Source organism: Micrasema longulum, unplaced genomic scaffold (assembly GCF_059751315.1).
Source record: "Micrasema longulum isolate JH-2025_06_02 unplaced genomic scaffold, ASM5975131v1 h1tg000831l, whole genome shotgun sequence".
NCBI classification, from domain to species: domain Eukaryota; kingdom Metazoa; phylum Arthropoda; class Insecta; order Trichoptera; family Brachycentridae; genus Micrasema; species Micrasema longulum.
In genome coordinates this window covers 958,896-975,992 of record NW_028278023.1, presented here as the reverse complement: position 1 = coordinate 975,992, position 17,097 = coordinate 958,896, and the positions used below count along the sequence as shown (strand labels likewise).

Sequence of the window (17,097 nt, the reverse complement as noted above, 5' to 3'; positions counted from 1 at the left end):
GGGGCCATCACTGGGAATCATTGAATAAAAACACGTTAAATACACTTGTATTATTTGTCATTGTGTATTTCGTAAATATCAACGTTATAAGTTGACTAAAGGTATCAAAAGTGTATTTTAGTTGAATTTTATGGAAATGAATTTATAAATTTTTATATTTACAATATATTATGGCATATAAAATTACCAAAAAAATTTTTTAAACAATTTGTTTTTTCTTTGTTATTCTTTTTAAAAAATACACTAATTTTGCTTTGTTCGTGAGTTGTATTTTATTTCAGTTGTTTGAGAGTACGAGTTTATTTTGCAGTCATTTCTAATTGATCACATAATTATTTTTCAAGGTGGTATCTATATTCTAATCGGGCTGTAGTCCCGTGGCTAGGTTGCGGACTCACGGATCAGGGGTCCGAGGTTCGAACCCTACTCTACCCCATCTTGATTTTCATTTTCTAATAAGGCGTTATTTACAATTCGTTGAAAATGCCTCTTTGAAAATTCGTTGTAAATTATAAGAACGCTAATATTACTTTTAATATATATATTTTTTATATCAACTTCTGGTCGTGACTGGCCTATTTTTAGTTGTGGTTGATAAAGTCATATACCCAATTGTTTTTTTTTAAATATATTTATTTTTAAGTAAAAAATAAATATTAGCGTTCTTATAATTTACTCAAATATTTCAATTTTGGTGGCCATTTTCAACGAGTTGTAAAAAACTCACTATTAGAAAATGGATATCAAGTTGGGATATAGTGGGGTTTGAACCTCGGACCTCTGGCCTGTGAGTCCGCAACACTAGCCACGGGACCACAACCCGATTACGTTAACAAATAATAGAAAATAGTATTTAAAAAAACAGTACACATTTTTTATTTATCATTTTTAAAATGTCAGTGATTATAATAAAATTATTCTATTTGTATAAAAACCCATCCTGTTTACATTTCTCAAATCTAAACAATCTCCATTCTTTCTGCTCATTCTTATTTATTAATTTATTCAATTTTTTGTACGTAATGTTATTTGTACATTGGCAATGGCAATTTCTTCCAACCAACCAATAAAAAAATAGTTTTAATTTTATAATTCAAGTTACAGAACATATTCAATAGAAAATAAAGATTAAAAAGCTAAAGATGTATAAAAATGGAAATAAACGTATTTGTTTAAAAATTACCTTAAATAAAAAACAATTACCCTATGGGAAAAAGGAAAAAAGAGGAAAAAGGAATGGAGAAAAGATTAAGGAAGAGAAAGGAGAAATTTCTTCGGACGTGATTTAAACAGAGATAATGTAGTAACGTATTTGATGGTGGATGGGAGATGATTCCACAGTTGAGCCGCATGGACACTATATGAGTTAGAGAAGAAAGATTAATTGTGGATGGGTATTAAGAGAGTGCCTTGAGAATTAGAACGAAGAAGTAAACCATGAACTGATAAGCGTTGGAATTTTTTACGCAGGTATATAGGAGCGTTAGGACTATGAAGTACATTGAACAGAAGTTTCGGTTTCATTCTTGATATCGGTTTGAAAAACAAAATGTTTTTTGAAGTTATCTTAATAACAAGAGTATTTTTTCGACCAGTTCCTTTGGTGTATGTTTTTATTCAATGCTATGAATGAAAAACCTTCGCTGAACTTTTTGTATTGGGGTCCCGTGTACTAACATCCTCAGTCCTCCCGCCTTCGAAGTATGCACGCGCGACTGACCCGATTCAGTGAGCACCAATCAATTTATTGAAGATCTTTTTATAACGACCTCATTAGGGGACCGTAATCCGCATCTTTCGCTTCTTTATTTTCTTCGTTACCTGAAAAAAAATTATTTTGTCGCCTTCCGTTATTTTTTAGTGCCCCTTTTCAGTATGTCCTCGCGGTGTAATGGTCAGCGCGTTTGCTTACCATGCAAGAGGTCCCGGGTTCGATTTCCGACATGGTTGATATGAAATATTATTCAAAAGGGTGTTTCTACACTAGAATATTTCATTACCTGAAGCGTAAGACTGATCACCTTATCTTTATGTAACAAAAAATATCAAGATACGCTGCGATTGTTGTACCGATGCAGTGCCCTATGCACCATTAGGTGCGGAAAGGAAATGATGTTGATGATGATTTTCAGTATCTTTCAGTTTAATATAATTTTCAAAAGTAAAATATCTTCTAAATTATATTATGACTACATGTTTTTTGCGACCGATTTATTAAAGAGTTAGTCAATCACACATTAATAAAAATGTTTTGACCCTTAGCCGTGTAATTTATGTGATAAATAATAAATTACTTATTATTATGTTGTATCCATACATTTAAAATTATTTAAATTTCTTTTTGCATTGTTTTATATTTACTCGCTCTTTTTTTTCCTTCTTCTCTTCCTTCCCTTTTTTCCCATCCCACTTCCTTTCACCCCTAGCGAACTGCACGTTTCGTTTTTTTATAATTTTTGTTTCTATATGAAACCCGTAAATGGTCTTGTTATTCTGTATGTATTGTTTATAACTATGACTGTGTTGGTTTCAAAATTATTTTTTTAAAACCATCTAGGCTTGAAAAAAAAACACATTTTATGTATTAGAAAATTAATATATCGCTAAATAAATTCCACGTAAATTTAAATATTTTTCAAACCTGAGTAAAAACAGCATTCTATTTTAATTAGTAATACTTTTTTTTTTTTTTTCTTTTTATTTCGTTTATTTTTTTCTGATGTACATGGTGGGTCCGGAAAGCAATGTCAGTGAGTTGATTACAAATAAGTTATCGAACTTTTAGTTACAACACATCAACATTCTATAAAATAGGCTCCTCTAGCGTTGATGCATCGGCTCCGGCGATTTTTCCAGGCATCAAATGCGCCACGGTAGGCCACCTCCGGAATGCTCCTTAAGGCCGCGGTACAAGCTGCTTGGATCCCCTCGATAGTCTCGAAGTGCTTTCTTTTCATGGGTCCTTTCAGACGTTGAAACAAGAAGAAGTTGGGGGGAGTCAGGTCCGGACTGTAGAGGGGCTGGGGAATCATTGGAACCCCTGCTTTGGGCAGGTAGTTGGTGACGAGGAAGGCGCTGTGGGCCGGCGCGTTGTCGTGATGCAACTTCCAGTAGTCTTCGATGTCCGGCCGGACGCGTTGTGCGTGTGTTTCAGTATTTTTAGCACTTCGGCGTAAAATTTACCTTTCACAGTTGTACCAGGTCGTACAAACTCGTGATAGGCCAGTCCTTTGATATTAATTGTTCGTGCCAAATTTAAAAAACAGTTGACTACATTAAATATCCGGGAATAAACGCAATGAGCATCGTCTTGATTTTAGATCTGATTATCCTGGCCTGCTTAGAGCGAAAGGACGCCGACCTTTTGCCGACCCGACAGAGCATCTTCTTTAAAGGCTGTCTTGATCATTTGAATCGAAAGCTTTATCGCTATCCTTTGCTCTACCGAGCGCTGCATTTTAACTTTTGTACAAGGTCCCAAAACAACTTCCGCAGAAACGCCTGTCCTCACTCTCCGGATGGCCGGAGAAGAGAGAAGACTGATGGACAGTGTTGCCACCTTGTCATTTACATTTTCGCTAAAAAAATTAAATCCCTCGAATTCCTGTCAAAACTTACACGGATTTCCGCGAGATGTTCCGCTGAATTTGATTACTTTTTTTATGAACTAAAATAACTACACGACACTATTTTTTTTTTGTTAAACATTCATGTTCACTCTTAAAATTAAATTGACATCATCATCATCATTCCCTTTCCGCACCTGATGGTGCATAAAGCACTGAATTAGTATAGAAATAGCAACGTATCGTGATCATATTTGTTAATAATAATAATTATGGATAACACCTATACACATTTTATGTAAATGTAATGCTTTATATCACAAAAGAAGCCGCCGCATCTTCAGGGAACCTTTGGTTAAATCTGGGGATGTGAGAGCGCTCGCCCCCTACTTTGAGAACCTATAGGAGGAGATTTGTTATTATTATTATTATTATTATTATTATGGATAACTTATATAGCGCCATTTTCGTAATATAATACCTCACGGGCGCTTTAAAAAGAGATTATATAAAGATATAAATTTAATTTGTAACTTTTTAATTTAAGAAGAATAATGTACTTTGTCACCACATGCTAAGAATTTATTCAAATGATTTAGAGGACAAGTGGGTTTTAAGTTTCTTCCGCAACATCACTTCACTCTCACAGTTTCGGACCTCTGCTGGGAGAGCATTCCACGCATTCCAGAAAAATAAAGTAAAAATAATGAAGAATAAAACTGTAAATCATAATATTCCATTAAAAATAATCAGATAAAAATATATAAATGTAAATTAAACATATTTAGTTACATACATAATTAAATATATGAAATGATAATTGAGATATGGTTTGTTAAGTAAAAAAATAAAGTAATAAATAATTTTCCAAATAACTGCGAGTACAAAATTAAATAATACAAATATATATTTTTTTAAAAACATCAAAATATCGAGATATATAATTAGCAAATAAAAGTATGGATGGAAAGCAAATTAGTAAATTTTCAATAGTCTAGAACTTAAAAAAGATTGACAACCTCGCCTCTATCGATTATATAATTATTATCTTTGTGTTTTTTCTTGTTTTTAAATATCTGTATTTCAATACATCTCGTCTTTTGTTTACTGTAACATGACGTTACAGCACCGTTTGCAAGTGATTTTTTTAGCATGGTGTCTAGAGTTAAATGAATAAAAATGTTGTTTTTTCAGATTCCAAGCATGTATTTATGAGAGCGGCCCCACGTCGTCCGGACACAGGCGACGGTGATCAGTGCTGCTCCGCCGCCCCGCCCCACGGCCGCCATGGCCTCCACCCGCCCCCTAGTACTGCTGGCACTGCTGCTCGCCGCGGCGCCGCCCACCACCCCGCACACGCCTAGCCAGGAAGGAGACTTCGCGTTTGATGCCATCGATATAGATGCTTTACAGGTAATCTTTTTAAACATCGACATAACCGTACCTACCCAAACCTAATGAGAATGTTCGATGGTTTTTTAGGCTATCAAACTAAGTCAAAAAATATTCCTTTTTCACGTATCGTATGTATTATCATCGCTATGATTTTTTAAAGTTATGTAATTTTGAAATTACGAGTTCAAGTCGGTGAGTTTTCCTGGCATCTAAAAGTAGTACCCCGTACTCGTCAAAACACGAAAAACATCGCTACCCGGACATCGAAAATCTATCACAACGCTTTAATTGGTTATTTATTGTTAACACGTGTTCCCGTGAATATGTCAAATTATTTCAATTTATTTCAACAGAGAGGGAAAACATTTTTGAGAAAGGAATATGGAAGTCTAGGCATTTACAGGGCTTATGACCTGTCATTGGCTGGTTTAAGTGCCCACTTTACACACTGTGTAACATTCACCATTCTGCCCATGTTTGAACATCCACATTTCCTCAACTCTTCCATCTGTTGACTTTTGTGAAGTAAAGGAGCTGAAACCTTTGAAAATCAATTTTCCAATTATTATACTTCTTCAACAAACAATGTTTGAGTATGTCCAAATGCTTGCAGACTAGCCGGGATTTGGACATACTCAAACATGTCAAATTATGTTCAAAGTTGCTCATTTTTATTAATTTTTCTTGCATTTTCGAGAAACTTCGCCGTACAATAGGGAAATATTACTTTTTTACAATCATGAATTAATAAGGGTCTATGAAATACTGTATTTTTTTTTTAATTCCCACGAAAACGCTTCTTTACATTGGCCACGCCCCTAATACGTCACAGTTGGGTAAAAAATTTACCGTCGTTTGTGACCGTTTAAATAGACAGTCGTATATTTCACGAATCTTAAAGTCACAATTGTCGACGACAATCTTGTCGCGGTTTTGTAGAGGCGTATTTTTTAATAATTTTATTTTTAAAATGGTTTATTAAAACATTTTCATGAAAAAAAAAAAAAATATCTAAATCCATTTCACATATTTTTACCGGTATTCTTAGTATGTGGTATGTCCTTATTAAATGCTGTAATTTTAACTGCAAATGAGAAAACATTTTTCATATCCAATTTCCTGTAGCACCGAACTTCCTCATTCTTATATGCACCTGTGGTTCATATGACACTGCGTCGGTACTTCAATTGCAGCATATCCCATTTGGGCCCATTGCAGATGAATTGAACTAATTGACAAAATGGTCAAACCTTTTTATTCAAAGTTTCAGCTCTGAGCCTTTTGTTTATTTTTTTAAAATAAACTGTTTTGATATGTTTTATTAATGTGAATGTTTTATTGTATAAATAATCACAAAAAAAGGGTTTTTGTATTTTACTGATAACAGAAATGTAATATAAGCAATGAGTTTATTTCACCTATAAAATCGTGGTGATCACAGAAGAAAAACTGAGAAAATGGTACATTGACTTTCTTTTATATTTGATATTGGAAAGATTATATAAAGGCTTTATATTCCAGGTTTGAAAAAATTAAATATACATAACTAGACAAGTGTCAAAAAATACGTCAAACCACTCTCATGAAAAGTTGAAGAAAATCACATGCGTTCTTGTTCTACGATTGTGACAAAATATCAGTTAGTTCGCTTCACCCGCAATGGGCTCATTTGATACATGGAAGCAAGACGATCAGTTTCTCGGGCCTTATCTCCGATCCAGGTACCATGAACTATTGCAGATAAAACCACACATTAAAAAGAATATTTCATAGCAAACTTGAATCCTTCAATCAAACCCGGGACCTCAAACATGGTAGGCAAATATGCCAACTACCACACTACGAAGCGGACTTATCCCTAATCATTTTTTTTTCAAGACTTTTACCTGAGAATAATCATGGAGCCGAAAACAGTCGTCTAGGGTCCTGCTTCTATTTCACACACTTCTGTGTAGTCTGTTACAGTTCTCTGAATTACATCCGGACATAAACAAAACCACAACCAATGCAACCTATCCCAATGTTACTAATTTATGTGACTACTTACTCTTATCTCTGACAAACCAATACATATTTCCTTTTTAGAATCTGTATTTAAATTGCATTAAGAAAAAATATAAATATGATTCTAATAAAACTTCACTATTTTACCATTGAATCTGTCATTTAAAATAATATCTTGTTCGATGTTCATAATTATTACAAGGTCAAATAAATAATTCATCTTCGGATTACATTATTTTCAGGTCGACTCGAAAAACAAACTGGAAGCAAGTAATGAATGCCTTGTACGAAGGCTTTGGGGAGTTCCGGATATGCCTGCTTACATAGGTCATATGTTCCACCTACGCATTCCCAAAGAGGCTTTTTCAGGAAAAGTTATCGGTTATAAGGTACGTTATTTCTCTTTCTATCATTTTTATAATGTAAATCAAATGCAAATACAGTCGAACTTGGTTATAACGATCACAGAAATAGCGAGATCTCGGATGTGATGTTCAAACTCAACACAGGACTTTCCTGTGTTGGTTCCAAGGAGTTGGTATTTGTGTCTCAATAAATGTTACATAAATAAATTGTGTATAAAATAAATAAATTTAAAAAAAGTAATAATTGTTAGGAAACATTCAGTGACGGTTTAGTTCACCGTTAGCTTCATATGTTTATCCACTTAATACTATATATATATATATATATATATATATATATATATACTTAATAGACATACTGAACAAAAAAATTGTCAACAATCAAAAAAAACTTTTAAATCATTTAAAAACATGATTCTCGAAATAAGAACCCAAGTAATAAAATCTAAATGGGCGGCTAACTTAGGACTGATGTCACTGGTCATTGGGATCGGATTACGTTTCTGACACTGTATTTTACAAATACCTTATTGGTGTTTTCGCCAACAACAAAACACATTAAAAAAGTATCAAACATATGGTTGAAATTGCATGTAAAAAATGCAAGCTTTGTGAAGGAGCAAGTACAGGCTCGGAATGACACCCTTGTTTCCAGGGTTCTATGGTCAACGCATAATAAACATTACAAGTGGGTGATGTCAGATCAGTTAAAAACTAACCCTTGAATTTTAAACATGTCTACTGTTTAAACGAGAATTTCTTAGAATTCACTTTCTAACTTAGACAATATTAATAATATAAACAGCTATTATTTGTCCTACACTGCTACAATCCTTTTCTTATCTTTGATTAGTACCAGTCAACTTGAAACAATAATTGAATCTAGGTAAGGTACTTTTCTCTCTGATAAAAATTTAACATAATGCTCCTTTATTCAGATAAATCATGAAATGCATAGGATACCGAGGTTTAAGAAAATGGACATTTTCATTGCAATGGCAAATCAAATTTGCTGTAACTCCCATGTGTAATGCAAGCATCTTAGCCATTGTGCAGCAAAAACGAAAACAGAAAACGACCAGGGAACCCGCAGTTTTTCATGTATTGTTTTGAGTGTGGGAAACTCTTTTTATATTCTGGATCAACAAGGCGATGAATATGTTTATTCAATCTATGTTTTGTAACTAGGCGACCGGTGTGGAGGGTCCCCTTCCTTCCTGGCTATGGGTGGACGGCCACAAGGGGATGATCCGTGGAGTACCAGGACTGCAGGAGAGAGGAGAGCACCGAGTGCTGGTCACGGCTATACCCGAGGATCAGAAATCTCACAACTGCCCCCCAGCAACTGATGTCTTCACCATTGAGGTACATACTTTTAATCCATTATCATTTCTGACCGTAGACAAGCTTTATTTGCCCCTAAAATATTAATTTTCAACAATATTTCAGTAAATATGTTTATGATGATAAATACTTAATTTTTGACACAAATAAATTTTACAAAAAACGAATGGCGCTTGAATCTTTCAACTGAATATTTTCTTACCAATCAATATATCCATACGGATATTTAAAAAAACTAAGTTAATATGAATATTTTACAGTGCCCAATGCGATCGCCTAAACTAGCCAATGATGAGTCTTGTAAATGCCTAAATGTCTATTATTCTCCCAAAAAAATTATTGTATTTTTCCAAAATACCTTACAAAACATAAAATGTATACAAATTGAAACGTAACATACAAAACAAAAATACCAAGGCAAAAAATTAGTGTTTTGAGATTTGACTTTAAAAACATGTTGTACACAAGACTGAGCATAAATTATACCTTTTACTCCAGATAAAGTGTATATTCTGTCAAAATACGACTATGTATACCTGTGCGTACTTGCGTCAAATTATGTTATAGTTAGGGATGTATAAAGGTTAAAACTAGGAGACTATTTTTATGTGAAAACTAATTTTAATGTCTAAAGATGTCAGTTATTCTCTTTTACAGGTGAAAGATAAAAAAGAATCTCCCATAATAACCTCTCACGCGGAGCACCAATGCCACATGGGTGAGGATGAAACCCAACTGATTATCGTCATTGGTAAACCCTATCATCAGATCACACCCAAGCAGCGCCTTAATGCTATCATGAAACTAGCAGACTTCATGGGACTCAGTTATGTAAGCAAATATTTGCTTTAATTTTTATGCCACAACTCAAATGTTTTATTTCGTTTTCTGATATTAACCCCCTAACCGAAGAATTTTGACATATATTTCATTATACCCGCTATAGACGCTTTTTTGAATGATGGAATATTTCATCGTACTCAATTAACGGGTTAATAAAAAGCGATCAACATAGCATTTATTAAATGTGATTTCTCGTAATAACTAAAGCTATATAATCTCATCTTGATTGGATTGAATTCGGTTCTTCAGTTGCGTCATTGCTTACATTTTTTTTGTTTATTTCTAGAATGCATTTGTAATTCAGCCGCATGAAGTTTACGAGGAAGAAGATAAGGATTCGATTTTGATGTCCGGAGCGGGTAGCGCCAAGAAGAAGCGAACCAAAGATTACACGGAAATCGTTCTCACTGTAAGTTTTTACTTTTTTATTTTTCATCTCCGATAACTTTTTTGGTTCATATGGTATCCTGTAAATGAATTGGATTTGGAATTAGGCATTCATAATAAGAAAAAATAAATAAATAACCCAATGAACAATATTTCCTTTAGTCCACTACTGTCTAGTTTTGAGCGTATCCATCTCAAATTACTCTTCCCCTCCTTAAAAGACTAAAAGAATCAAATATGATAGAATTCATTAGTTCAGTATACCTTGATAAAGAAGCTTGTATAGCTTTGAAACCGGTCGGTAGAAAAAAAAAAAGTGTTTAAAAAGAAAGTTGTTTTATTTATTTTATTTTATGAATTGCATTTTGTTTATTCGACATTCAAAATATTAATCTCGCGTCTTATAGGATGTAGGCAACCTAATTATGAAATAAATAACATGTGTTTTTTGGTCCTATTTTACATATTGGTTTTATAAATTTATTGAATAAATAAGTAAACATATTTAATACCAGGGAATCTATATAAAACTAGTGGATTAGAAAATTAATATGTTAATATCCAATGTTGTTTTCACTTCCTAAAAAAACCTGTTTTTATTTCAAATTTATATAGAATTCTACAAATTAACCGACAATTTAATAAATATGCGTGAGTTTTCATTTGAATGCGAAATCAAACTTTTTGATCAAAGGCGGTATATTATGCTATTCACATTGATTTTTTCATATAGATTTTTATTATTAACGGTAAACAATCAATTTGGGTTGATTTTTATCCTAATTATAAATATCATTTTTACAATTTTTAGGTGGGTTGTAGTGGCGTGCTGTGGACGAAGCACAGTATTCTAGTTCATCAAATCAAGCAGCAGATTGCCGAGGGAACCATCTCTGATATCGTCCATCTTCCAGCAAAGTCCTGGAAAGTGATCCGGTACAAGCAACTTCAGTCGCAGAGGAATCGCAGACAGGCTCTAGAAGGATCAACTTATGATGATGAGGATGTGGAAGAAGATTACAATAGCGGTTACGACATGGATTACGAAAATGGCGATACTATAGATGAAGAGGTAAGAATTGATACACTTTTGTTTCTGTCGCTTTCTTTCTTGTGCCTTTCACTAAATAAAAAAAAACATGTACAATTCTTTCAAACACTTTTTTCAATTACGTAAACCATAAAAACATTATTTTAATTTATATTTTTATTATAAATACTTCCTACGGCATGATCTTTTATTTACAATATGGGGATTACCCTGTGAAACTCATTTTGCTTCTTTTAAATGAATGCAATTAGGTATTAATCATACTATTTTGAAAATAATGGTTTTCAGATGTTTTTGCGAAAAGCATCGATTACTATATTACATTCTTGCATCATGGTTTTTATTATTCAAATAAAATTGTCACTTCTATCACCCCTTCAGTGGAATGATGCGGTAATATTCTAACTTTACGGAAAATATATCGCATTTAAGATTCTTTCATTCATGTGAAATTTATTTCGTTTCTCCTTTACATACAATACATTTCTGTTGTGTGCGTGTGAAAAAAATTGTTTAATAGTGTTCCGAGTGCTGGCTAATATTATTATTAAAAAATATTTATCGAGGACTGCGTATTCCAGATGTATAATTTTGATTTGCTATTGTGGTCAAACTCATAAATAAATTTTAATAATGTTTTTGTCTACATGTGCTATTATATCATCAGCCATACATACTAAGTGTGTTCAATGTCTTCATGTATACGGCAAATAAAAAAATAACAAGAATTATTAAATATTATTCAAATAAATTTATTCAGTTTCTGCAGTTGGTAATATATTGAGTAATCCATTATGTCATATCCGTAATTACCTTTGAATATTGTCCCTTCTAGTACCTACATAATAAAACAGAATTATATCAAGTATATTTAATATCTCCTTTTATTTGGATATCTCTTAGGTAGAAAAAGTATTTTACTATGAAGGTCCCTATTCTTGCCAGAGCTTCCGACAACTTCAGTACACTACTGTTGCCTTACGGGTGTACATATATACATAGCTATCTTGCATCGGCATCTTTGTTCGTTATTGATTACCTCACCTAACGTTTGACAACATTCGTGTACTAATTTGCGTAACCTTAATTCACCCTCTCCGAGCTCTGGCACGAATGGTCGGAATGAGAACAGCGAAGTTAGAACAAGCACCGTACTAATCTAATGGCATGCGTGATGGTAGGTCGCCTCAGCTACCCCCGAGCCCCCCGCCCCCACCAGCCCCCCTCCGCTCAACACGCTCCCCTCACACCACCACAGACACCATCACGGTGAATCAATCCACACTGTCCTTAAGGAAACCACGGCAGTACAGGAGACGACCGCCCCCACCACGCAGCGGGCGTTCACTGAAGAGACGGAAGAAGAGATAGTGATCCTGACCCTCCCTCCCTCGAGTACCGAGCCCCCCCCTCCGTCCACTTTCCCCCCGGTAGACCCGTCCCCGGCTAGTGAGGCAGCCCCCGCCGAGGTTACCACGCGGGAAGCTGACGTCCCAAGCCCCCCCCTCCCCTCGTCGCCAACCACCCTCACCACCCAGCCAAGCGAAGACACCTCAATATATACCACATATGCCATTACCGAGCAGGTTCGTCCGTTGTACGTCTTATCTTGCATGGATGTTGTCTGTTACTCGTGTCGTCCAGTGTTCCTACCCGAGCTTCTGTGTGTTTGTGCCGCTCTACAGATGCATGTCGCATGTCTAACCGCATTTTATGTATATTTGTGTATTCAAATTATTTTGTTCCATCAATTTCATACGAAATCTATAAGAATAATATACGCCAGGCCTTTAAGCATCTGTAAAATTGCCCAAGCAGGTTTTCTCTCAATTTTTTATGATGAATTTATTAAATAATATGCATAACTATGTGTTTACTTTGTGTAAAATCACTAAAATAATTGTTTTTTTTATTTTATCGATCAATATAATTACACAATTGATACTTTTTTTTTTCTGTACTGTCTACTTTTATAGATTTTTAATTTTATGTCTGTTACTTTCCAAAAAAGAGACTAGCTCTTGTCCTTGGAGAGTAACTTACACTGTTATATTTATTTAGTTATTTGAAGTTATAAAATTAAGAATATACACGAGAAAAAAATTAGAATTATACTCAATAAAAAGGAAAACAAAATAATAATACAGTAACACTAATTAAAATAGAAAGCTGTTTTTACTCTGGTTCAAAAAATTTCTTTAAATTTGCTTTGAATTTATTTACTCATTTAATATGCCGACAGGTTTCAAAACATGACTGTTCCTTTGTCAAGGCTTAAAAATTAACTTTAACTTATTATTAAGCCCTGATTAAAGTTAATATATTGTTAATTAATGTGTCGCAGTTTTACGCGCTAGGGGTCGAAAAAGACTTAGGGCGATTTTATGGTTCTGCACGAACATGCTTAAGTCCAGATTTTTCATGTGTCTAGATGATTTCCAGGTTATTTTATCTAGTTTATTGATATTTTCAGGAGAGCAATCTTCTAAACTCTTATTTAAACTACACATTCTTAGTATAGATATTTATCTTCGGCCAAACCTGAATAGATCAGTAAGTAATCTGGAAATCGGTGTCGATTTTCATCTGAGAATATCATCTTATTATATTGAAATAAACACTGCACTTTACACTTATTTAATAAAAATCTATAAAAATGAGAAATAATAATGATTATTTAGTCATTTTTCTGAGATTTCACCTGACATTCTATCTATACATAATGGTATATTTTTTATAACAATAACACGAATGTACATTATCAGCGTTGGAAATGTTTAAAATTTAAATACCTAGGTAAATAAATTAATAATACATATTATGTATGCAATTTTTCAAAGAAATCGAATTTTTAAAACAATGCCAGTAATAGATAATATTATTTTATATTCTAAAATAAAATAATGTGTGTTATAATATTTTCCAATATTTATCCATATAACTTTTCTAATTAGCACTTATTTGTAGCCAGTAGGAAAACATTTTTTTGTTCATAGTTTTTCTTTTCATTGTTACAAGTGCATTGAATTTGTTGACAAAATACTTCAAAAGATCATCTTTAATCGGTGAACAATTTTCTTAAATAATCTGGAATTAACATGTTTTGGTCAATGCACCTACCTATGTAGAACTATTGATTTATTTTCCATCGATAGAATATCACAGAAACATTTACTTCCTTTAAAATAATTAAAAATCTATTTCAAACATAGGTTAACCTTTCCCTTACTGTGCCAAAAACATCCTCGCGTTCCGGTGCCGTGTAGTCAATATATATGCAAAAATGAGAGATTTACCAACGGAAAAATGGAATATTCATAGGCAATCGGTTCAATTACTTATAGTGAAGTCAAAGGTGATAATATTTTTAATCTAAACATTGGCTAACGCTTGCAGCATGAGCAAAGGGACTACCCCTTACTAAGCTCGGTGAGCTACTGGCTATTGGCCCGCGTGATGCGTGAAATTGTGTCTCTCGCTCGCAAATACACTTGTAGTATCAAGAGTGAGATGTGGAGTGTGTGAGACAATCGCATATTCAGTACTATTTTGCTTCATGCGCCGCGACACGCGACACATGGGTAAACTTTTGAATGTATTGGTAACTTTTTTTTGCCCAATTAGTATTTATTAATTTATAATAAATTATTTCAACTTATATGTAAATAAAAATATATTAGAGGAATACTTAATATTTTAATCCAGTATTCATTATATTTTTAGAGATATTAAAACTATCAGATGCAATGTGTACTAGCTACACATCACCGGAAAGGGAGGGTCAGTGTGAAAACAAAATTTATTTATCATTTAGACTCTTGTTTGTTTTCTGTGGAATTCTATAATGATTGTATTTATCATATCTATAATTAGTTATGTTGCATCTGGCATTGGTAAGTTTTTAATTTTGTGGTTAGCTCATATAAAATGTGTTAGTAATTTGTGATAAAAATCCCTCCTTTGCAAGTAAAATGTAATTTAATTTGGGTTTCAAGAAATATTGTTTGCATCTCTTTTTTCTTTACTATGCTTGCTCCTGTAGCGTTTATGTAGACTACTAAATTAAACTGTTAGATTGAAATATTTTGTATGTTCCTTATTGCCATTTTGGACAGTCAATATCTTCTCAAGTCAAGATCTTAGTATCTAATATACATTCCATAAATTATGTAGTGAATATAAATATATGGCAATTTTCAATCATTTCGGTCTGAACTGTATTTTTCCCCTACTTATTGAAAATTTATTGGGATCATCTTCAACTCGTGTTCCTATGAGTATCCTATGAGAAAAAGAGACCACGATCGTTCGTGGTCTCTTTTTTCTCATAGGATCCACCACTCATATGGACACTTATCATAACATTCTTATTTGTAATATTTCACTTCTGATTGGACCATATTTGATGGTTTCAAGTAAATTTTTTTTTACTAACATACTGTTTTTTATAGTCACACCATATAATTTCTTCAGTTTCACTTAAGCCATAGTCGTATTTTCCCTACTAATAATAGAATTCTAATTAAATTAATTTTTAATTTTATGTAAAATGTTATTTTCAGAGTATACATATAATATTTTAAATAAACTGAAACAATTTTATTTTATTCATGTAATACGGGAGACACATTAAATAACATGTCTTTTATTATCTATGTCAATTAATTGTGTATGTTTTACTTTGTATTATTTTCTTGCATATTATCATCAAATAACCTTTTAACTTATGTTTATGTATATTTTTTCATTTGAACTATTTTTCTAATCAATTTGTTTTTCTATAGACCACAGATAAAGATGTTCAGATTGTGCCACAGGGAACTAACAAAACAGAAAATGACCTTAACATTGAAGAGGAAAGCTCAACTAAATCGGTCAAACTGAGTAACAATCAACCCGTGATAATCCCTGGTGTAATTTCTTCCACCGAAGAAATAAGTGTAAGACTAATTTACTAACTCCATTAATGTAAAATTTTGGTAATGAGAAAGTTTTGTTACCCGAAATTGTATTTTAAGAATGATTTGGGAGAAGATAACAATTTGATTATGAAAAAGTCCATGTTTATTTGAATTGAGTACACCTTTATTCTTACAATAGGTAATACAAATAATAAGGTACATTTTATAAATTATAAGTACGATTGCTAGCCTTAGATATTACCTGTTCCGAGATATCTAGCAATGGTTCCTTAACTATTTTTTGTAATATGAATTCCATTTAAAATACCATTTTAAATGTACAGACAAACACAAAATACAAACAATAATATTAAATATTAAAATGTAGTTATCATTTCAAAGGTCACCTCATAATGTTGCGTAGTCGGTCTTCTAATTGTTTTCTCTCTTGAGTCATCAGCGATTGGGTAACATTTTTGTGAAAAGAATAAGTGTAAGTATAAAGCGCATAGGAAAAGTTCTTAAATAAAATACAGCAAAAAATATATTTTTGTCTGTCAATAATCAATAAAAAAAAACTTTCTCATTATTATTAATAAATAATACGCTAGCAGCTTGAAGCTGATGCGTGTTTATCTAATGCTCAACTTGATTTTTAAAAAAGATTTCTTATGGTCATCTAATAAATTTTTAAACATATTAACCAAAATTCCACTAATTACTTCCTCATGACGACTGCTCCAACAGTTCACGACTCGATCGATCTAGAAGTCCTTCCTGGAGTTGGATGTAAAGCAGGTTATGCTTAACTTTAACGAATCTCTCGCAGATGTTTATTAATATAACGTTTTTATTTATAGAAGTCAACTGAAGAAGTGACCTCAGTCCCTATCATCCCAGTATATTCTTCAACTCAAGAGTCAAGAAACGTACCGTCTCCCTCTTCTCCAGAAGCATCGGAACCCAGCACCCCTGAGACTGATGTTTCCTGGATCACTCCAATCGACGTCTTTAACTCTACCATGGCAAAGGCAACTACTCCAGTCGATTCAACATCGGAAAGATCTAGCACCATATTTGGTAGGACTACGGAAACAGTTGAATTCAATTTTCCGACCAATTCACCGCCTGAGAAGCAGCACAGGACAAAGAAAGTGGCCGTTACCTCCGGAAAGTACTTCAGGTTTGTCAAATTTTACTTTTCAAAACAAATTTATTGTGTCTAATTAAGATACATAAAA

The 17,097-nt window shown here is 33.1% G+C and overlaps 1 protein-coding gene across 3 annotated transcripts in view; it reads left to right on the top strand.

The window, feature by feature from the left end:
- The window catches only part of Dg (Dystroglycan), a 156,716-nt gene that overhangs the window by 130,300 nt on the left and 9,319 nt on the right, over positions 1–17,097 (top strand). The window contains exons 4-12 of one of the 3 annotated variants that reach the window (XM_088230920.1): positions 4,761–4,979; positions 7,208–7,354; positions 8,519–8,695; positions 9,332–9,505; positions 9,804–9,926; positions 10,716–10,976; positions 12,137–12,541; positions 15,740–15,895; positions 16,717–17,039. In XM_088230920.1, the coding sequence (XP_088087046.1) occupies positions 4,854–4,979; positions 7,208–7,354; positions 8,519–8,695; positions 9,332–9,505; positions 9,804–9,926; positions 10,716–10,976; positions 12,137–12,541; positions 15,740–15,895; positions 16,717–17,039 (1,892 nt within the window). In that variant the 5' untranslated portion in view covers positions 4,761–4,853. The remainder of the gene's footprint in view (positions 1–4,760; positions 4,980–7,207; positions 7,355–8,518; positions 8,696–9,331; positions 9,506–9,803; positions 9,927–10,715; positions 10,977–12,136; positions 12,542–15,739; positions 15,896–16,716; positions 17,040–17,097) is intronic. The other 2 variants (XM_088230921.1, XM_088230922.1) reach the window with 2 other exon arrangements.